This window comes from Xyrauchen texanus, chromosome 26 (genome assembly GCF_025860055.1).
Source record: "Xyrauchen texanus isolate HMW12.3.18 chromosome 26, RBS_HiC_50CHRs, whole genome shotgun sequence".
In the NCBI taxonomy this organism is placed as follows: Eukaryota; Metazoa; Chordata; class Actinopteri; order Cypriniformes; family Catostomidae; genus Xyrauchen; species Xyrauchen texanus.
In genome coordinates this window covers 15,323,367-15,347,993 of record NC_068301.1, presented here as the reverse complement: position 1 = coordinate 15,347,993, position 24,627 = coordinate 15,323,367, and the positions used below count along the sequence as shown (strand labels likewise).

At 37.6% G+C, this 24,627-nt stretch overlaps 1 protein-coding gene across 4 annotated transcripts in view; it reads right to left on the bottom strand.

Annotated features, from left to right (window-relative positions):
- Positions 1–24,627, bottom strand: part of LOC127619929 (zinc finger transcription factor Trps1-like) — a 154,610-nt gene that overhangs the window by 4,317 nt on the left and 125,666 nt on the right. For all 4 annotated transcript variants that reach the window (XM_052092961.1, XM_052092962.1, XM_052092963.1 and 1 more), the window contains exon 6: positions 9,345–9,467. In XM_052092961.1, coding sequence (XP_051948921.1) covers positions 9,345–9,467 — 123 coding nt within the window. The remainder of the gene's footprint in view (positions 1–9,344; positions 9,468–24,627) is intronic.

Here is a 24,627-nt window from a genome sequence, read left to right as displayed (position 1 = left end):
TGATTTTAGTGAAATAATTTATCCCTTCTGGGAGTCTGAGGACACACTTTAGTAATTAGGCTGGTTAGCATGATAATATGCCATCAAAAGGCTATTAATACTGCTTTGTTTTCATTGGAATATGTAGCCTAGCTCAAATTTGAAGTAGTTCAGTGATATTACAAATGCAAATAAGTGTTAACTAGTAGAGTACACTCTTAGACTGTTCAAGTTAGTGGATTTAAGGAGTTTCTATAAATCTTAGCCCGAGCAGATGGCATATTTGATTTGCCAAAAATGAAAATAAGGCTTTAATAGACAGACGTACAGTCGTAATGGATTGTACTGTTGTGTACCTGATGTCAATTGCTCAGTTTTAATGAACAAAAAACTCAAATCGTGAAAATGTAATTTATATTACGAATTAAAACATTTATTCTGGAAAACAAAAAAATCAGTCACCACTCTTTTATTGCATCTGCTTTCCATACAATGGATGAGTAATGGTGATTGAGAGTAACATTCTGCCTAACATCTACTTTTGTGTTCCATGGATATAAAAATTAAATAATCTGGGTTTGGAACAACGTGAGGGAGAGTAAGCAATGACAGAATTAGCATTTTTTGGTGAACTGTCCTTTTAAAACAGTACAACACACTGAACACACAATACTTCTATCCCTCAAAGCCAAATTTGTATTCACGTCAAATGAAATAAAGCATCTACCCTGCACAAATCCGTGGACAGCCTGCGTTGGAAGAAACAATTATAAAAGTGATATCAGACGATATCAGATTGCCATAACGAGACCAAAATCAAAGGGTGAAACTTTCCAAGAATAAGCCTGAGGTAATGGTACTTTACATCATTTATGTCCATGCTAAAATGGAAACTACTGTGGTTGGAGAGATGTGCAATATTTCCTGCAACAGAAGGGAAAGAATGGAACACTTGTATTTTCAGTCATTACTGATTCATCTTGACTAGTCTGTAATCTATTTTTCTGAGCTCAGATTCCACCGTGCCTCTGGTAGGCAGTGGTACAGGTGGAAAAAAACTTCAGTAAGGTGACGCAACTCATCTTGTCCTCTGTTATAGAGCCAGACAGATTCTTCCATGTCCTCACTCACTGCCAAGATCAACCTCGACTGACCCAAAGCCAGAGATATTTGGCAGAAGAAGAGGGCAATGGCATGTCACCACCCCCCCCATTGCTGGTTGACTTTGAGGTGGAGACACTTGGGGAATCAATCATGTATGGATGCAACTTGCCTTTGTGGCACCCAGATCCACCATCATATTCCCCGGGAAATAAAAGCAACCACTTTCAAAGAGAAGCATTGGGAAGGCTAAGTGTTTTTAGAATGACAGAGAAGGAACATATAATTCTCTTATACACAGAGCATTTTCTCCTTAAAAAATTTCAAATTATTTATGCAAAAATGTAGCATCAAATACCCCTCAACCTAGTCTTTGGCTCTGTACCATATGTTTAAGTGGAAGAAAAAGAAGATGCATATTTTGAAGGGTGTTTAGCCACTGGGGGACAGAGTTAAATCTAAAACCAATCTTACAGTGCTGCTTAAGTTCAGTTAATGCCCTGTGATAGATGGTGTTAGAATGGAAGCTCTGGCTCTTTTGAACATGTCAGACTGTCTGTTTAGAGAGAGGAAGGGGATGAAAGTCAGACAAAAAGAAAGAGTGCCCTCTACTGCTGGACAATGTCAGGCCCTCTTTACTCTATAGTTTTGGATTCTCTCCTCTCTTCTTCCCTGATTCTATTTTATTATATAGGTATTATAATAAACTAGTGATGGTGATTGATTTGTCAACTGGCTTATCACAGAAATGAGTACCCGACATTTACCATTTCTGTTTTAAGTATTAAATCAGAATAGAGGCAATAACAACTTCACAGGCTCTGATTATATCTACACTTCTACACCACAACAAACTGACAAAAGTTTAGCTGCTTAAAGTTAAACTTTTATCATAATTTACTCACCCCTCAATGTTGTTCCTATTCCATATTATTTTCTTTAATCTGTGGATCATACAATGATACCTTAGGCAGAATGTTTGAGCTTCTGTTTTCCATACAAGGCAAGTGAATAGTGATTTATAATGCTAAACTTTGAATAAGGGTGAAAAAGAACCATAAAAGTACCTTAAAATTTGTCCAAATAACTTGGGTTCTATATTAAAAGTGTTCTGAAGCCATATGATAGCATTGTGAGGAACTGAGCAAAATTTAAGATGTCGTTCATTAATAAACTTCTACCCTGCAGTAGCTTTTAAATCTCATTTGCAGCCACATTTTAAAGTCCCCGTGAACCGGAAGTTGCAAACGACTTTTCTCCAGTGTTGTGACGTATTTCCGAGAGAAACGGAATACTAAATGAGGCAAAATAGTGGGCGTGGCTTTTTTTTCCAACTAGCACCTGATTGGATCTAAAAAAGTAGGTGTTTCATTCAGAAATGGAGGCAGATCTTAACGCAAGTTTACAATCGGTTGTTGAGGATTACTCGCCGCCTGAAACACCGCCAGCAGTCCAGTTCCTGCAGCAGGAGGAGGAGGAAGATGAAGAAGAACAGGAACACACGGAGGATCATTTCGTCACGGGGGGAATCAGACCTTACATGTTTGAGCCGTTACATGCGGAGGGTTCGAATGGTAAAAAGTGTTCCGTGAGTGTCACAACCAAAAATGCTCCTCCTCGCCATTTCTCCTTTCACACGCTGTCAATGCTCGCAAACACACATGCAGCCTGTCTACTGTCAGTTGGAGGGGTGTGGTTACGGATGTTAAGGAGACACCTAAACCGTCAAACCTACGTCATCAGGCAAGGTCCTCCAATGCAGAGGGGCGGGGAATTTTCAGATTTTGATTAAAGATTACGAAGCCAAAAAATCTTTTTGTGTGGATCGACTTGCATGGATGAATTGTTCACCACAAAACGATCAATTTAGGCAAACAAAGTATGGTCAATTTTGAATTCATGGGGACTTTAAGACTTTCTGCGTAACTATTGGTAACATGACAAGTGAAAACCAATGGCATTTGCTGTAAATGACGTCAAACCTGGTGCTACACGTCTAAACGTGCTCTTTTTGAATTGAACAAGCACAAATGAAATCTCCTTTTGTGTTTTACAGAATAAAGAATATAATACAGCTTTTGGATGACATGGTGCTGAGTAAATAACAAAATGTTTTTTGAGTAAACCATATATTTGGTGGCCCTGGCACATTGGTGCTGCATTAAATAAAATTTTATTCTCTGCATTTTATGGTACAAAGGAAACCAGAATATAATTTATTTCTGTATTTTGTGCAAAAATTGCTTCTTGTGTCCCATGTGTAGGACATGAATGGAAAATAAATAAATAAATAAATAAAAATGTGCAAGACATTAATAAAATTCTTCCTGTTTTTTAATAAGAAATATTACTGATCTTAGCTTCCTCTCTATGAAGAATATATTAAATCCTAAAACAGCCCTGAGGTGTCTTGAAGAAATGGTCAAAAGTACTTCACTCTTTTTCACATACTCAGCAACCTTAAATATATCTCTATTCATTTCATCTCATCTTGCTTCGACAGTTAAAGTACCTCAGAGGTAAAGAAATGTGTTTGAAACCAAGAAAAGATGTTTTATAATACTGAAAGGTGCATAAGGTCAGTCTATAAAAAAAAACCTTTCGCTATTCCAGAGTTTACAACTATTTCTTTCTATCTTTTGAGTTTTCTTGTTTCAAGTGGTGGTCAAATGTTAAGGAGCTGCGAAAAAATATTTTTAAAGAATGTTCCACATAATCTTGTCTGCATCCAACAAAAAAGCTCCAAGTCAAAAACTGAGGCGGCCGCAAGTTTTATGTCGGATATTGACGCACAGCTGTGCGCATGTTGAGCCCTATTATTAGAAGATAAAATCTAAGAGACATTTATTACTGCAATGTGTTTTGGCCCAGACCTCCATTTAAGGCCCTCTACAGTGTGGTTTTATGAGGTGCTATTATGAAATGATTTCTGCACAGCATATAAAAGTTTTTATTCAAAAGTATAAAAAAATACTACTGTCGGGCTGACGTGAAGGGCAAAGTCTCCTCTGGCCTACGTATGTGTAGCATCAGTGAAACAATCATCCCGATTATTTATGAAACCAAGGATCTGAAAGACTACGAGAAGATCTACGAGAATCCCCACCCCATCTCCTTCCCCTCTCTCCTCCAGTAATATAACTGGCAACTATGAATCAGCAGCCAACAGCTAAAATCAAAAACAGAAACATCAGACTAACAAACAATCACACAGCCAGTGTTTTGAGGGACCCTGCGGCTGTGATTTCTCGGTATTGTGTTTATTAGCTTCTAGTGGAATGTGACGCATGTACACAACCTGACTGTCCACTGCAGAAGCTACTTTATGGAAAAAGAACACAGTGAAGAGCACAACAATTAATAGAAAAGTGCAGGCCCCACTGGTCATTCAGTCCACTGCTAGAACATATGGGTGTTAGATCATCTCAGAACACATTTATGAGGGTTATTTCATCAAAGCTGAGCATTGAGCTTGAACTGATGAAATACACACCTATGCTATTTCATAGAAAAGCTGAGGGAAATCATAACTTGTGATCAGTCTTCCAGTGCTGGATGTAATAATTTCTTGTACAAATTTGAATAAAAACAAATGTTTGGCTTTGGTCTGGGTTTACCAATTATAGTAAGTAATAACAATTAAGAAAATGTGAGTGGTGCTTGCTGTGGCAAAATTAGTCACCACAATGTCCCACCAACTGCCCCAAGTTGAAAGAGGCCACCCCCACAACTATAGGAGGCTCTGGTGCAGAGATATGTGTTTGTGCCACGGCTGCTAGGGTGTTCCAGCTGGTTGCTAGGCAGTTTCAAGGGAAAAAATAAAAAGACTCCTTGTTAGCCTAAGTCAAATGAGCCAAAATGGAAGTCTGTATGATGTTCTGGTGCAGATATATGTGTTTTGCTACTCAGTTGCTAAGGTGAAACCATCTGGTTGCTAGGCAGTTGCCAGGGTTATACTAACAAGGCTCCTTGTTAGCCTAAGTCAAATGAGCCAAAATGGAAGTCTGTATGATGTTCTTGTGCAGATATATGTGTTTGCTACTCGGTTGTTTACACAATCTGGTTGCTAGGCAGTTGCCAGGGTTATACTAACAAGGCTCCTTGCTAGCCTGAGTGAAATGAGCCAATCCAGAAGTATCTACGATGTTCTGGTGCAGAGATATGTGTTTTGCTACTCGGTTGCTAGGATGAGATTATTTGGTTGCTAGGCAGTTACCGGCGTGACACTCAACATAGGGACAGTGTTATTCTAGAGAGTGCATTTGATTGGACAAAACTCTGTATAGTGCAAGATGAAACATAAATATTATAGGCCCATATTCCCAGAAATGAGGGACTGTACATTTTTGTGAGTATATCTGATAATGTCTGGTTTTGTAAAAACAATTTTTCTTGTTTCAATATTTCTTTGTGAACAAAAAGATATGTGGCAAATTGCAGTTTAGCTTTATGCTTTGCCCTATGCTTTTGTGTTTTATACCATCGATTTTAAAATGGACAATTTTTTTTCAAATTTGTCCGGTAAACTTTATGATTCCCATACAAATTGGCCAGCTCCAAAATTTCTTAGCGGAAACTCTGACACAGACACAAGATGAAAAAAAAATGCAAGTAAAAATAAAAATAAAAGATTAGGAGAAAAGAATATTTCCATAATGAACTGTTAATATTTTAATTCCAGTAATTCAACAAATTAGAAAACGTCTCTTTTATTTAAATGAAACACTACTTGATGACTGAGAGGGTTTTAGATACTTGACAATCAACATGATTGAAGTTGATGTACTGATGGTAATTTAGCCATATCAGACGTCTGTCGACAGCAATGTCTATGCATTAATTATCACGGGAATCTGAAGATTTTAAAGTGAACATTTTCATTCCTGTAATGAAGTGAAATCAACCAGATAAGTGCAAACAATTAAGTCACTTAAACAACAATCAACAAACATTCCATAAATAACTCATTGTTCTCTCTATGAATAAGTGCGCTTGTAAACATTCATTGACTGTGGGTCTGATTAGGCCCAGAGAGGTACTGATACTAACAACTGAAGCCACGCACCCAGTAACACTGTGTTCCAAATTCATCTTCCTGGGGCCTTTTAATATCAGTGTGATCTCGGTTGTAAAGTTGTCAAGAATTGTTCCTTTCTCCCTTAAAGTCATGGCCACCCTCTTTGTTGTTTCTCTGTCCCAGGCAACATAACTATGGCTTTAAACACCCTCAGAGTAAAGACTGATTGGAGTGTACAGCTGCTTCATCAATGCTTGATGGAACTCAAACATAAATGTCAAAGTTAGAAAAACTTCCATGGCCAGGAAACTTATTTACTCCAGACAGTGTTTAATGTGGGGCAGTAAATGGAGCGTACAGTATTTCAAAGGGCCGGCTGTGAAGCGCCCATTGATTGCAACCTCAGGACAGACAGGCAGATGTGAGCGGCCGTGCTGGGCCGAGTTAGTACGACTCAAGTCCGCTCAAACCACCAGGTGGCATGGCCCCTGAAAGGGCCTCTTGTGGTCCAGGCACTGCAGTGCCTGACTGCCTTTCCCCAGCCGACCACACCGATTCAGTCGGGCCCCTGTATCTGAGCCTGTGCCACCCAGGCACTCATGCCAATAGCCTGGGGCCTCCAGTGCATGCTTCCAAAGTTGCATATCGAGACAGTAAATAAAAGAAACACTCCACTCACAGAACTAACCCAGTTCTGGAGAATTTCCAAAGATTAGAATGCACAACCAATGTTAAGTCCAGCAACAGACTGGCCTAAGCCTAAACACAATGCTTATCTTGTTTCTTAGGTTTAATTGCTCATATGTTGTCGACTTTGTTTTTCCATTATGTTTATCCAGACACCAGTTCAAAGAAAATAGTGGAATACTTTCAAGATTGCAGACAAAATATAGGTATAGCTACAGATGGAAAATAAAAGGGGGGAAATGCTCCTTCAGATCAAAATTAAATTGGGGAGCAGAGAACTGTGAAGCTATAAAGAAAATCAAATTAAGCCATTTTATGACTGAGTCCAAAAATGTGCTATATTTCTGAGCAATTTCTTTTCTTTGAATATATGGGCAATCCCAATACCCACAGACTAACATAACCCAAAATATAATAAAACGGCGATAAAATGTATTAAGAGGTGAAGTGAGTAATTTGTTTTTACGATTTTAAAATACCTTCTTATATCCCAGTTTAATATGCAGAGACAACTACAGTATAAGTGAGCTATTAGGTTGCATTTCCTGAAAAGTGTAAACACTGTGTCTTTGTGGTGCTTTCATTATATTACTTTGTTTGCTTTTTTTTGGGCGTTCGGGAAACCTGTCTGAAATAGGGATGCACCAATCTGATACCTGGATCAGTATCAGTTATGATAATGACATTTTTATTGGGATCGGGTATCGGTCCGACGAGCCTGATCCAAATATGATACTGTGGGTTAGTCAGGTTCGTTACTGTCAAGCTTCAGAAATGACATACAATCACCAATAAAGTCCATTTGATACGTGCATTTTATTCAAAGCTACTTGAAGATATGTGATAGCTCTGTGAATCCCAAAGGGCTGTGTTTAATAAGTAAATATATAGTATGCATGCTCAGCGCATTAGTGAATGGTGAATGGAGCCACTCTGTTTACACATGCACATTGGCACGGGCAGGCTGGTGATGCACTTGCGGCTATTTTCAGCCTTCACAGTGGTGCACAATATTTAAACGCTACTCACAAACAACATCTCAGATGTAGATGCTCAATAGTTCATTTCACTTATTTAGAACGGCACCGGAGGAGCATTTTACAAACATTTTAATAAGAAGCAAATGAAACTACTGTGAACTAGCATACATACAGACACTTACATGACTTCCTGGAGAGTTCAGAATGTCACAATAAAAGCCTGACTTAGAATGGAATTACTGTTAATTTTGCTGACTAGTTAACAATAAAGTTTTTCTTAATAGGCTATACATTTATATTTATATTGAAATAATGTGTAGTTAGAAGACGTGCGCTTCTTTACATAAAAAAACATTTCCCCAATTAGTTCCATACAATGAAGTAAAGATATTTTAAACTGATTATGCAAAAAAACAACACTGGTATTAGATCGGGATCGGCCGATTCTGAGATTTCAGATATCGGAATCAGATCGGAATAGAAAAATTGGTACTGGTGTATCCCTAGTCTGAAAACAGGCTGCCCAGAAATTACGCACTTCACCTTTAATATATATTTTTAATTGTTGATATCATCTAGGTCAGTGGTTCTCAAACTTTTTGACTCCAAGGCCCCCGCTGTCCAAGACAATATTTGAATGCCCCCTCGCCAAATCTAAACATCTAAACGTCTGATTAAAATAATTTACCATGGCAAATTTTTGATTCTAGAAGTTTCAGAAAGAGTCTGTTTATAATTTGTAAGCATACATCTTAAATAATTTTTTTAGCATTTTAATTAAGTTGAATTATTTTTATATTTCTTAGTTTAAATATATTTTATATCAACTTGAGGACCCTTGGAAGTGTGCTGAGGCCCCCTAGTGGGTCCCGGCCCCCTGGTTGATAACCACTGATCTAGGTAACTGGAAAGGGTGTGTAAAAGTATTACAATAATAGCTTACAAGAGGTTAAAAAAAGGTGTTTAAAGAGATATTTCAACGAAATATGAAAATTATGTCATCATTTACTAACCCTCATATCGTTCCAAATGACTTTCTTTCATAGAAAACAGAAGGAGTTCTTAAAGCAAAATGTTAGCATCCATTCACTTTCATTTCCCATACAATGAAAGTGAATTGTGATTGAGGCTAATATTTTGCCTAATATATCATTTTCTGTTCAATGGGTTTGGAAAAAAATTAGGATGAGTAAATGGTGACAATTTACAGCTTTGGGTGAACTACCCCTTTAAGAATGGCTCAACATCACAGGGTTTTATGCTTTGCCAGTGCCCATTGTATCTGGCTCAGGTTTAAGGTCAGGTGTTTGTTAGGACTGTGGGAAGTGGGGCTCCCAGCTGGTGCAAGATTACTTCCATAGGGCCATTAGCTGGCTGCGGGGCTGAGGAATGCCAAAAGGGCTCTTCCCCTGGGGAATCCTGCATCCTCTCCTGACAGCACGGAAATAAAGTGGTCTGACTGGAGCTGCTACAATGTCACTTCTCCATTTATTTCAACTCTCTGTTTCTCTGATTTGTGGGTGGCCTAGTGAGGCTTTCTCACCGTCCCTTGCACTGATGTTTTCTTAGCTCCCCCTTACCGAGTGCAGCTTCTGATAGAGGCCACACGCGTTGCACACATAGCCACCATTGGCATTCTTCCTCCACAATGAGGTCTTGGTGGTCAGACAGTTGGCGCAGAAGACCCCTGAACCCCGCCGTCTCTGAAATCATAAAAAAGAGAGCAAAAGTGAGTAAAAGAGAGGGCTGCATGAGAAAGAGGAAAAAGGATGGGTGAACAAAAAAAAGGATGGATGGATGGTGAGCTTGGAGAAGGTGAATATAAAAAGACTAAAGCTCTGTTCAGAAAAGTTCAAAACTGCCAAAGAAGACAGCATTTAAAAGAATAGTTCACTATATTCACTATATCAATATATAGTCGCCCTTATGCCATTTCAAACTATGACTTTCTTTCTTATGTGGAACACAAAAGAAAAAGATTTAATGAATATGCCGGTCCATTTTTCAATACAATGGCAATTGATTCACTTTAAAGCTTAAAAAAGGATCCAAAAGTATGATAAAAGTAGAACATGCAACTCAAGCATCATATTCTGATTCTTCTGAAGTAATTTTTCGCACTCATAAGCGCTGAAAAAAGCTTGTTCACAATGGTTCACAAACTGACAACTTGCACTGTGAGTGAGCCTCTCTCATAATGCTCATAAACGTGCACAGGATGTAAAGATTTTCACTGAAAAATGGAAGGGGGCGGGGGGTGGGTGGGTAACTGTGGACTGTAGCTGAGTATGGCAGCTCAGGCAGTTAGAGACACAATTTGTCCAATCGGAAAGTCAGGATGAGGAGTGATAAATAGAATCAAGCTGATTCTAAAAACAATTAACCTTCCAGTGGAAACAGAACAACACTCACCTGGCTACCTGAAACCAGGTTGCCCATATTGGCCTGACACGTCTTGGAACAAACAAATATTTAGATACTTCAATAAATATCTTTTCTAATACATGCATGACAAGTACCTTTATATATCCAAATGATACTGAAGATATCTAGTTGCGTCACATATTGCACTCTACTGTGAGATGAGGGAAAAATAAACTGAAGTATGAAAAAAGAAGAGAGATATAGCCACATGAATCATATGCGGGGAACAGACAGAACTACTAGTGAATCCCAAGAGTCAACAGGGGCAAATCACTGGAATTACCTAGATTATGGCCCCTGAAAAACTTGTTTAGCCTTACAGAATGTGTGCAATTTATTTAGCCTAACTTCAGACGGCTTGTGTAGGGAGCACATTTCTCCTGCCAGCAAAGTACAATGCTCCTAATTGTGCTCTAATACATTTAGAATGGAAAGCTTTCTGCAGACAATTTTGGCTCAGAGTCCATACAGCTTTTTTTGGCAGCAAAAAGGGCACTTGATTCATCTGGTGTTTCACAACGTATCAGTAAAAAAGTTTTGGGGGGCAGCCAGCTTCCTATAGGGTAATTTTTCCATCCAGATGAGCCATTGGAGGGCCCTGCATCAGCTAAACTAATTATGATCTCACCTTCGCTGATGCCTGCTCACTCTACGGTTCGACATCACCCATTAATCATAGATACAGAGAAAATTAATGTAAAAAGAGAATGAGGGACGGTGGCCTGCACGACCATAAAGATTAAAAATTATGGCAATAAAGCAATGTTTTCCATGAGCTATCAGCAAATGCAAAGTCACTCTGACAATTGCCCTTTGCAACCAGAGTGCATCATTCTGATGTGCACAGGATTTCAGGCCAAGAACTCTGCATAATCCATTGGTGGTAGGGGAGGTAGGGGTGCATGCTCTTTACAAATATAAAGGTGGGTATATAGGTTCATCAACACCTTTATTATGGCTCTGTGCAGCAATAATCAGCAAAGTCTATCCATCAATTAATCAGGGCTTTCAGCATTACACAAAAGTGTGTTCCATGGCGGTACCATGGTACATTGATGGTTTCAGATGGTAATACCATGTTACTTCATCTTGATGTTCCAAGAACTTACATTAAAGTATACAAATTATAAAATAATTGGTACCATGATACTGCCATGGTTTTATAGACTTTTTCCATGATAACATATTGTTTTTTTTGACACATGGCAAAACAAAGGTTTTTGGAGTACCATGAAAATACCATGGTAAACGAATTTCAGTGCCATAGTCAACAACAAGGTCAAGTGGTATTACCATCAAATACCATCACTGTACCATAGTACCACCCTAGCACTTTTTTGTATGAGATTAAATATCATAGTACATGAATTTCAGTACATTTATTTTAAGTTATACATCAAAGTACCATGAAATGTGAGAAACTGGAATGCCCAACTATCAATGGATGTTGAAAAGGAATTCACTCATTACAGGTAAAAGAGTAAATCACCTTTTAAATACAGATATCGCCTGTCAATCAACTCAAGAACACACATGTGCATTAGTTATACAAGCCAGGAAAACTGCGTTTTTAACATAATCTGAGGTCAAGCACAATTTATGATACTAGTGTTGTCAGATTTTACTGCTGATTTTAAATATGTTCTTTGATTGTAATCTTGAAAAACAATTTTGGAGATTTCAGTTTTACCCCATTTAATAGATAGGAGCTGCTCTTGTATGCCACTTTTTTACATAGAAAAACCTGATACCTCCACTTCTGAGACTGTCATCCCACGCATTTTATAACACGGCTTACGGAGCATGTTACTACAGAGGCTTAGTGTGTGTAGAGGCTCCTGCTATTCACCGTGGCATCCATGCACAACTCACAATGTGTGCCACTGAGAGTGAGAAGCACCATATTGTGACCACGAGGAAGGTAAACCACGTGACTCTATCCACCCTAGCAAATGGGCCAACTGATTGCTTAGGAAGCCTGGCTGAAGTCACTCAGCACACTCTTGATTCGAACTCGTGACTCCAGGGGTGGTAGTCAGCTTATTTGCTTGCTGAGCTACCCAGGCCCCCCAAGTATTTGTTTTGTTAATGACATGTCCATATGTTTTAGAGCACACTATCTGGCATATTCTACAGTACAAAGCCTCAATATCTTGCAGTATGATTTTCTCAAAATCGAATTATGGCTAATTTATGTCAGAATCAGTGATTTCGTACAGCCTTAAAGCGAGAATGTATATATTTTCTGATCTCAGTGGGGTTTGTAGAGGGCCACATGCTTGTCCTGACAGTTTAGACATGAATGATTGATTTATTCTTTCCTATCCTGTTCTAGCATTACAAGCCAAACAGAGTGTCCGTCATCAGCTATGTGGATTTCTCTCCATGGCCTTCTGGATTCCACAGCCAAATCACTCACATGTGTTTACTCCGCCTGGCCTGAACTCTCATATTAAAGAACAGCCTATTCTGTGTAGAACAGCTGCTAATGGTGTTAATGTACATAGAACCTACACAAATTGTGATAACAACTGATAATTTGTCTTATTGGTTATCCTACTCCTTTGTACCGGTCTCAAAAATAACTATTTAAACAACTATTTAATCAGAAAACATACAGAATATGTTTATGAATACAGTGGGCCAAAAGGGTTGGATGTAAAACAATCAGAATCAAAAACTCTCATTCTTTGAGCCAAGACAAAATCAGAACGAATGGTTGGCCATGTTTTCCTTTGACTCTGGTGTCTGCTGACAGCATCCATGTTGGATAATAGAGGAATCACAATGTCAGTTTAATATTAGTTAGAGTTAATCAGATTCTTGCATTAGGTATTGCTGAAGACTCCACTTATACCAACAGGGGGAACAAAGCAGTAAAAAATAATAAACGAAAACGGTTACTTTGTTCACACTAGGCAACATTTTAGATGAAAAATCTTGAAGTGAAACCTTCAGATCCGTTGAAGCTTATGTAAATTTGCAGCAGTCAGGGTCCAACATCATCATCTTTTTTTTTTTACTTGAGTTAAAATTGGCTTTGGTGAGTTAGATAAAGTTGCCTATTGTAACTGGAATATTACATGGTTTAAACACAAATTTAAAGACGACAATCTGAACCCTAATGTAAGTGATGTGAGCGACTCAAATCAAAGACAAACCGCATACTTAAGAAAACATCTGTCGCAACTAGCACATCTTCTTAAAACTTTTTCCTCAATGGAAATGTTATCATCAGAAGTTAAACTGGAATGGCTAAAGGTCTTTAAACTGACAACTTTTTGGAAAATTCATCTGTTAAGCCACCAAACCAAAAATATGAGGAATACAATCACAATGTGTCTTCACAGGTGTGTGAAACAGAGTGGCTGTCTCTTGTACATAAAGCTTTGTGTGACGTGATCAGTGACTTTTTGTCTAAAAATATGCAACGAAAAACAACAAATAATCCCATTTCCATAGGGATAAAAATATATTTTTAATAGAAAATATGGCACAGTACTTTTTCATAGCCCATTGATTTTTGAATTTTGGACCCTGACTGCAAAAAGAATTAGTGTCTCCTTTAAATTAAAAACTTTTCTGATCAAATGCTTAATATTAAGTTTATGTTCATTGTATAACCAATTATTTTCAATATGATGTTGAATGTAAAAGTGTTTTTTAACAGCAAAATGAAATTTCCCAAAAATGAGAGTGCAGCCATGTCTGTTTAACTTTGGTGTCCTCTAGCATGTGGATCTCAGTAGGAGCACAATCCCATAATTCAATTAAACCAGGAACTCACATTCACAACTCAGCAGGTACTTGTCAATATACAATCCATTACACACATAAACTAGACACAGGACATGGTAGAATCTCTGCTAGCACTCAGGTCACAGAAATTCCAAAAACAATCCAAAGCTGTTAGTCAGAAGCAAACTGAAGCTAACAAAACACTGTTTTGTATACAGGGAATCAGTCACAGATAAAAATACACACACAAAAACAAAATAAAGAGTAAGCTTTAGGCACAAGCGGTAACTATTACATTTTAAGTAGGAGGGTGGAGTCTGAAGTGGTTGGAGGGGCCAACAGAGAAGGAACAAGTATGGTGTGAGGGGTGGTCATGGGTCTAGCGAGTTCAAGTGTCAATTACACAGGAAAAGCACAGAAATAGCCATCCCCTGTGCACAATCCCAGACTTCCTTTTCAATTATCAACTGGACCATTCTGCCTCTGTAAAAATGAATGTGTACCATGCCTTGCCAGGTTCTGTTTTTTGTATCTCTTTCTCCCTCCATTACATCTCAGAAAAAGTACAAGTTGGCAAGGGAAAAAAGAAAGAAAAAAAAAATACACATTTGACTGGCTTGCTGTAGCTGCTCTCCAAAGGAAAAGAAGGGGAGGAGAACGAGAGAAAGCCCTGATTGTCTTTGTTTTCCCAAAGTGCTAGGCGATTTTTCTCGCCTGCCACATCTGGGCATGCTGTGAGGTGATGCATTGTTTTTTTTGCCGCAGGCTAGAGGGGCCGCAGAGAACCTGGGCCCTGTCTGTTTCCTGGCCTGCTTCAGTTTATCACTGTATCTACTCTTAGTGCTCCCACTATCTGGCATCCGTCACGACCTTCGCTAGGTGCCATGCATTATCACGCAAACCTTTGTGACAGTGCTGTCACTGGTTAAAACACCACTAATCATATTCATAAGAAAAGTTATGCTTTCGAAAGATGGCTACCTTTCATCTTGCACTATGCCATTGGGCGGAATGAAAAATTCCATGACTGAGGTGTAATAATAGGTTGGATAATGTACTTTTCGGGACAATTTTTCTCCATACAGCGAGCAATAGAGCAGGGCTGTGACATATGTATGTGTACAGGTATTGTGGGGGTTAGAGGTACTTTACTTGCAGTAAACAACAAAATGGCTGCTCTTGTTTGCATTGCGGGCTGTGATGAATGACCCTGTTGCACTCTGGTACTTTCTGTGGGTGTTGCCTGTGCATTCTGTTTGTGTGTGATTGATTACAAATGCCTTACACCAGGTGCTCTTGGGAGTCAGACTAATTCCATACTGGTGAGAGGAATCTAAAGTAATTAGAGGCAGGACCTAATTACATCTATTTATTTAACGAGCATGTTCCCACAATCCAATAGAGCTCTCCATTAAGAGCTTCTAGTCCCAGATGAAAGAGGTGGGGTACAAGTATCACACCTTTCTGTCTTAAAGCAATTACAGTAAACTGCAGCTGCTCCTGAGGTTGTAACCATTTTTATGCCTTTTGTTAAATTTGGCCAATAAAAATGTGCTATGTAAGAAAAATGTCTGTTTCAGGACAACAATAATTGCTTTCAGCATTGAGAGATTTTTGCTCTAGAATGTCATTCCTAGACTTAGTTTTAAGATGGGCTGCAAAATGATCTGTCCAAATGCAGACACAATGTTTTTTTTATGTATTCAATGATAACGAAGATGAGATGAAAAAGACATGTCATGACGGCAAACAATTTTAATTAAAACATATGATGTTGATAAAAATGTAGATGAAAATATGACAAGAATAAAATATTATTCTTATATACTATAATATATACTGCATTAATATATACTGCAGTATATATTAATATATCTTTGTATTTATAATATAAATAAAAATCTAGCAAGAATTGATTGAAATAATCCACTCATGCAAATTTGGGTATTTTACTGCTTGATCTTTAAAAGCTGAGCACCTGCAAACTGAACTGGTGTTAATGAACTCAAACGCATCCTATATATTCAGGATTAATCAGCTATATCTAGAACATAATATCATATTTCAACTTACATCTGTACAGACAATAAACCAAATTGACAGCTACAGACTAGTCAGAATGTGTAACTTTTGTTTCTGTAAAAAAACGCTACACCTATCGCAATATGCTAGTCTAAAACACAGAACAGTCTCAAAAGCATAAAAAATTCACTACACTAAAAATTGGCTGATATTCACAGTGAAGTGACACTGAAAATAATGAGGGAAAGAGGACTTACTGACATTCTTGGAGACTGACACTTATAGATATTATATGAGAAAATAAGGGCTAATAAAGCATTTGGCATGCTGTCTGAATGTAAGAGAGAGGATTCTCTGGTTTAAAGGGGCGACTTACACGCAAAGCCACTGAAATGAAATTACATGTAATTCACTTAGGCAATCCGCAGGGCCTCTCACATTAAATAAATAATTATTTAATCAGCTGCGGGGAAATTAGGTGAACCCCTACTGACAATTTCAATTTCAGAAATCCTGCGTCAACATTTCAAGGCTCAGGCGGTACCATCACAATGTCGTCTGCCAACATCTGGATACAATTGCATACATATTGCACCATCAAGTCCTATTCTAAGGGGACGTTATACTGGGTTTACGCAAATCTAATGTCTCTTGCTAAATTGTGGCCCTAATTGTATAATTTAGTTTGATAAATAAGGTTTAAACCAGTCCTGAAAAACCTTTATTCCTCCTAGAACCTTAAAAAGAGATCCTGGGAAGTCAGATTTCAGTGTATTTCTTAATAAATTTCAAGACAAGATGAACTCCACAGAAAGCAGACCATGCAAGCAGGAATGGTGATCATCAAATCATCTTTACTCCAGCTAATTATAAGGCACTTAATCAACCTTTATAACATTATGGTATAGTATAGGCAACTATCCCCATGTATTAAGCCCAGTTCACACGGTCTCCATTTTAATGGCCTGTTCTCCACTATAGTATCTCACAGCAGACGAATCAGTAGGGATCAAGATATCAATTTATGAACCAGCTTGATTGACATAAACAGATTCAAAAGAACAATTCAAGCACTAATCAAACATCACTTTGCAATCAAGTTTTACTCTACATATCAGAAATATATATATATATATATGTATATTCACTATAGAAATTTCCAAGACTATTTCAGTCCTAGAAATCACAAATTTTGAATTTCCAGGTTTCAGTGACCGTGGGAACCCTGGATCTCCACTGTCTTCAAAACCATTGGCATTCACGTCTATGTGCATAAAGTTAAACGTTTCTCAACGTTGTCTCACATATTGCTGTAAATAGCCAACTCCCATTGTAGATGAAAGACATCCGGTTGCTTTGTCACTGCAGATCACTATTGGTGTTAACACCCCTTTAAACAACCAAGTTGCAACTGCTACATAACAACTACATACACCATGGGCCTGGAAAGGTAAACAGCTTCAACTTTAATTTGCCACCGCTGACCAGCTCCCTCAGTCCAAATTCAAGCCACTCTCACCAAAACTCTTGTAGGAGATGGGATCTCCATTCAACGAGAGACCTTCTGTTATCTCTATCCAAATACCCATCATCTCGGTCTGTCTGGGCCTGCATCACACCATGGCAAACCCACTGTTACACAAGACTAACTGAGCTCTCTCGGTTCATGGCTTTCTCTCCAAGTCAGATTGAATCAGAAGACATGATCAAAGACAGACTGGCCTCTTTCTGAAAGTGTGAAACGTAGATATCCATTTGCACTCAAGAGGGCATACGGTTGCAATCATGAGAGTAGCCTATTGTACTGTAATAAAATCAAAGGTCTCTCTCCCTCTTCTTAGAAAAGGTGTTATGTATTCTGGAATAATCTATTCCAGGGGCCGAACAATGTTGTAGTCTCTCCTTACCGCTACAAAGTCATTAGGCCCTTTGACAGTATCAGTATACCCATATCCCTTATCCAGGTCTTCCTTAGATATGTGGAATTATTTTCTCAGAGGCAGTTCCGAGTACACATCCTGTCTCTGTGACAGCAGAGGAAATCCGTATACGCTGCAGCTGGTCTCAAAATGTGTCATCTGTCACCTCTGTAAGGTCGTCTTCAATGCTGTTTGTATCGACTTGTCCTTGATATCATAACAAGGGGCAGAGCTGACCCAAGACAATAGTTAAAGTGACTGACAATGACGAGCAGGAAAGAGAGCAAAGATTTCAGGCATGACTTCACCAGAACACCTGCTCATGTGTCAGAGGGGCCAGGGAGGTTATTGTCACTAAATAGGGTGAGGGCAACAAAATGCCTCCTGATCCAAAAACACTTTCCTGGATTTAGAAAACAATTGGATTCATTAAAACAAAACAGTTTGGATATATGAAGTCTGTTCTCACAAGTATCCTCACAAAGTAACCATAGGTGTTAATATGGACATGTTCCACTAACATTTGATAACCAGAGAGTGTATTGCTTTAGAATTTGCAAATATTTTTAGTGAAATACTCTGCTTGAAAAGTGTTTGTCCTACAACTGCCTAGCCAAAAAAAAAAAAGTTGCATCCTCTATTATTTAGATGGACCGCCTTTAGCTTTGATTATGGTGCTCATTCGTCGTGGCTCATGGTATGCAGCGAAGCCATTATCTGTATAAGTAAAATGATTTGTATTCAGATAGAACCGGATGTGGGCGTGGCTTAAAACAGAAGCGCATCAAAATTTATTTAAAAATATAACTCTATATAATTAATAGCAGTTCCAATTATTTTTCGCTTCACTTGAGAGCAAGCTGTCTCTCGCACTTCACTTGACAGGTGCCTGTACTAACTCCTGTACTAATGCACACCTCTTTCATGAACAGAGACCTCTCATAATGCCTTTAAATGACTTAATTCTCGAAATATTACAACTTTATTCTCATAATTTGCACTTTATTCTCAAAATATTAAGTCATTTTATTTGTATAGCGACTTTAAATTATGACTATATTCTCATCATTTTCCCCAAATATTATGACTTTATATCGTAATTTTGACTATTATCAAAATATTAATAATTTATTCACATAATTTTGATGTTATTCTCAAAATATTAACAGTTTTTCACATAATTTTGACTTTATTCTCAAAATATTACCAGTTTTTCACATAATTTTGTCATCTACATTATCATAATATTGACATTTTCCTCAAAATTGTATGAATTTATACTCGTAACTTTGACTTTATTTTCAAAATATTAGCCTACGAAATTATTCTCATAATTTTGTCTTTTTTCTCGAAATATTACGACTTTAATCTAATAATGTTACAACTTCATTCTCAAAATTTTGACTTCATTCTCAAAATATTATGGACTTTATTCTCGAAATATAATTGTTCTTATAAATCTAAAATGCCGCTGTACAACGTAGACATAAATATCAACCAAAAAGTTATTTGTACACTCAAGGCTTATTTTAGGTTCACATTTTTTGTTGAGGACATAATTAATTAGTGAAACTACATGTCCATAATTAGTGAAATACACTGGAATACATTGCAAACCTTGAGCCTCTATATATTTCTAGAAATGAAAAGCGTTTTTTGTTTTTGCATGTTTTTGTTTTTAATCGCAATCCTCCTTGTGCAGGAATATTCTGAATAGATTTGCCCTGTGAAGCATTTAAACCTCTATGGAGCATTTAATAATTTTTGGAATAAAGAATTAACCAGATAATTTAACTTAATGGGTAATGTGGAAATAAATGTGGTCAACTTAGTCGAGATCCACTATAAATTCATCACTTCTCCGGTCAGGAATTAAACTTCGCCCTCAGGTTGGTTTATAAATCCTTACGTGTTAATTGTGTGAAAATATTTATGTTAATTGTTTCAAAACAAACATTTCAAACAGAAATTTCAAGAAGTGGAAAATGTGTATAGTTAATTCTCTTTACAATCTTAGATTTCTAAGATTCTAATTATCCGAGACTTCAAACAGTGTCAAGACTGCTACCATCCAATCTGAACTTGAAATCACACCGTGCACTTATATGTATCATTTATAAGGTTTACACTGTAGTAATATTAGCTTCACAGACTTATCATTGCTTTGCAATTTTCAGTCTGTTTATTTCAATATTACTTTATACATGTGCTCAGTGAATGATCAGTCTTCTGAATAATTTCTCTATTATTTTTTATTTATTATTTCATTTTGAAGTCATTATTCGTGACTTTCCAAATAAGGTATTCGACTTAAGGGAACATCACTAGTCGTGGCATTGTTTTGACAATCTTATGCAACGTCACAACCTTTATTTCCATCCAGAGTTGGGATAATTTTTGGCCGAGATCTTGTATTGATGATGGGAGAGTCGAACCACTTCATAAAGTTTCTCCAGCACATCCCAAAGACTTTCAATGGGGTTAAGGTTAGGACTCTGTGGTGGCCAATTCATGTGTGAAATTGATTCATCATGCTCCCTGAACCACTCTTTCACAATTTTAGCTTGATGAATCTTGGCATTGTTGTCCTGGAATATGCCTGTGCCATCAGGGAAGAAAAAATCCATTGATGGGACCATCATCTGGTAATTTAGTACTATCAGGTAGTCAAGCTGACTTCATTTTGTTGTCGCATAACATTGCTGAGCCTAGACCTGACCAATTGAAGCAACCCCAGATCATAACACTGCCTCCAGAGGCTTGTACAAATGGCACGATGCATTGCTTCATGCGTTTCCCTTCTTACCCTGACACGCCACACGATCTGTCATTCCGACGTGGTTGTTTAAGATATGAGAAGCAACACACTGTTAGGGTTAAAAGAATTGTTGCCAGCTGAAATATATTCATCACTGCAATAATGATCCAATCTCTTAAGTATCTGCTTATTTAAACCCAAACAGTGACTTTTCTTTTGGCCAGGCCATGTATATTTTCTAAAAAAAAAATGCCAAGACATTCAAATATATTTTTTAAGTGTACAAATACTTTTTGTGGTCACTATACATTAGTTTATTACAAAGCTGAGCAACAAGTAAACTGATAAAAGCTTACAAATACAGAGAGATAAACATATGAATCAGTATAACATTTGCAATGTCTTGCTGAATATTTTCAATCTTCAGGGCCGAGGTAAAAAATCTGATAAAAACGCTTCCCAAAACTACATAAAATACAGACTGTGGGAACAGCCACAAGCCAAACTCTGCCACACTTTGCTTTAAGTTTGTGCTGTAATATTGTGTGAAAAAGGACACTGAAACCTCAATTCACCTTGCCCTGGAGAGGAAAAACAGGCCACAGAACATACACACTTGAGTGTGTCTACGTGTGGGAGACAGTGTGTACTACACAACACTTAGCATCTAAACATGAACTGCTCCATATACTAACAATGAACTTTTTTTTTTCCCATTCGACTCGTGTTTCCCTGTTAATTTCACATAGGCCACCTGAAGTAAGCTGTGGGCTGCTGTATGCTTGTGGCTTCACAATAAACAACAAGTTACAGGAACACAAATGTTAAGAATTACTGCGGCTGAACAGACAAGGTAAACCACGTACATGTACCCACACAAACGTATTCACACCTAGCAAAGTACAGATAAACATAAAGTGTGATGCTTTTCTGCTTTCCGTTTGCAACTGAACCCTTGGGTTTACACGGGAGTAAATTAACAACAGAATGACTTCAATGGAAGAAAACCTTCTGGAGTAAGAGTCCATCTGGAGAGTCCTCAACCCGATTGAGATGCTTTGGCATTACCTTAAGAGAGCAATTCACATGAGACAGCCCAAGAATATTACTGAAGTGAAACAGTTGAGCAGGTTTGGTCTGCAATTAGAGGAATTTTTTGTTGGAGATCACTTCTGCCAAAGGGTCACCCAGTTATTAATAAACACAAGGGTTCACATACTTCTTTCATCCTGCATTGAGAATGTTTATACAGTGTGTTCAATTAAGATATGGAAATATATCACTGTTTGTGTATAATTTGTTTAAGCAGACTGTAATTGTCTATTGTCTACGTGTCAGAAATGAACATTTCCATTAAGGGCCAACAATTGCCCGCTTAATTTGAATTAAATTTTTTGGAGGACATACTTTTTTCCTAAAAATATAAAAATATACTGTACTTTCATTAAAAATACTTTTTAAATACAATTAAATTAACTCGTTAACATTCCTTAACAATCTGAATAATAAGACTGATAATATGCCATATTAACATACAAAAATTAACATCGAATCATATTTTATGTGATAATGTGTATAACTAGGCATAGAATAAAATGTTAAGGGAATATTCTGGTTTCAATACAAGTTAAGCTCAATCGACAGCATTTGTAGCATAATGCTGATTATTAAATTGCCCACTCGAAAAGGGGCAATTTTTAAAACAGGGGTGTTCAATTAAAGTTCCAAGATGTCCGGTCTCTAGAGTTCCTTCTCAGCAACGGTCCGGACAATAACTTGTATAAATGACGTAAGGAATGCTCGTTTTTTAAATAGTAGGCCTAATTGTAAATTTCCAACTTGGCAGTAATAGTAAATGGTAAATGGTCTGCACTTATACAGCGCTTTTTTAACCTTAGCGGTCTCATTCACCCATTCACACTCACACACCAGAGCTGCCATGCAAGGTGCTAGCCTGCCATTGGGAGCAACTTGGGGTTCAGTGTCTTGCCCAAGGACACTTGGGCATGTGGAGTCGTGTGGGCTGGGAATCGAACCAACAACCCTGTGATTAGTGGCCGACCCGCTCTACCAGCTGAGCCACAGCTGCCCCAATAGTACTTTGCAAAAGGAGGAGGATAAAAAAAAAAAAACATCAGTCAAAACAGTCTCTTGAAAACTGGTCAAGGATTAGGACATTGAGGCTCCAGCCAAAATGCCGAAGTATTGGGGTTTAGGAGATCTACCAAAAGATTAAAATATTTCAATGAGTTCATCAATCGAGAGCACATTGTTATAAATCTTAAAAGACAAAATCAACTGTTCATTTTGAAGCTGAATGACAACAGTCCAGTATTTGTGTTTGAATATTGTTAGATACTTAAGAGACATAGGAGGCCTTGTATATTGTTTGTGGATTCAGGGGTATTCCCTGAGAGAACATTTTGATGAAATGAAAATCTACCAACAACAAACAATGTAAAGCACAAAAGTGAAGCTTAAAAATACTTTTAGCTAAAGTGAAGTAGGCCTATAAATGGCCAGACTATCAAAAAATGGAAAAGTTTTCATGAGAATTCCACTATGCTACTAGTAAAATTAAATTTTTGGTTGTTTTTCTGAATTCACTTAGCTTCATTCTCGTTCTCTGCAGTGTGTTTTATGAAAGATGACAGTATCCATCTACATTGCTGCTCACTGTATTTCTCTGCTATGGTCAACTGTCCTTAAAATAACTGCATCTGCAACTGCGCAAAAGGGTATAAATGAAGCGTGTTCTTTAAAAGAGAAAATATTCAAGGATACAGCACTGAAAGATCAGTGCTATCTGCGCTCGAGCATTTGTACTGTACACTTCTCCATTTCCGTTTTGATGCGCTGATCACTTGAAGTATAGAAACGGTGAGATGGGGCAGCAAATGTCAAGACGTCTCGCGGTCCGGATGGAACCAAGCCAAAGTCCGGACCGAAACCGTGGTCTGCTAATTGGTAACTGACTGTTTTAAAGTGTTTAAAGACAGAAATTTGAAACTTATAATTTTATAAGAGCACAAATGAATTCTTCTGTTAAAACTCATGTATTATTTGAGCTGTAAAGTTGTATAAATGGTCATTTTTACAGTAATTTTAGGGTTTGTTGACATCACATCGTCATGGTAATGAAGTTGTACACTTGGCTATATCTTTACACAGAAAAGGTTAGTAAGGGATTTTATCACACTAAAATTATGTTAACATGCCTTTGTTTATATCTTGTGGCTATACATTTGAAACAGTGAATATTTTAAAGTTGACAGATTGGCCCCATTCACTTCCATTGTAAGTACCTCACTGTAACCCAGAAGGAAATGTATTATTATTAAAAAAAATTGTGGTAATACACATTATGCCACAAATATGGTGGATTGAGCTTATCTTGTATTGAACCAGGAATGTTCCTTTAACAACTATATCAAATGCAGTAAATGCATTACCGGGTAATATTTTGCCCCCAATTTTATTTGATTGATCATATTATATGTCTTATTAATGTAGAAATATATGGCATATCCAATGATTCACATACTTTCCCTGCAAATGCACTTGCAATTAAGTAAACTGGAAAATACTCGAAAATATAACCAGAGCTTTTCAGTTCATATCAATTTCACCCTCAGACATGGAGCTTCACAATAATTGCCCCATAACTCTGAACCCAATATTTTACTGTGCTCAGAGAACATATCAAATTCACAAGAATAACACTCATACTCTTCACCTCAGAATAAAACCTGGCAAACATACTCACTCAAAAGCACAGGGGCCTGAAAGAGAGAGAGAGAATTTGTTTGGTGTAGGCAGTCACTGCGTGGGATCAGATATAGCAATGACACCATTTGCCTGATAAACATGGTCAGATCTGGTTATGACAGCTCGCTGGTCCAGGATCAGCGGTTCAGGGTAGGCGGCAGGCATTAAGTTAAATCTAAAAGTAAGTTTTGGTAAGAGAGAGATTTCTTTTCCCCTTTAATTGAGGAAGAATGG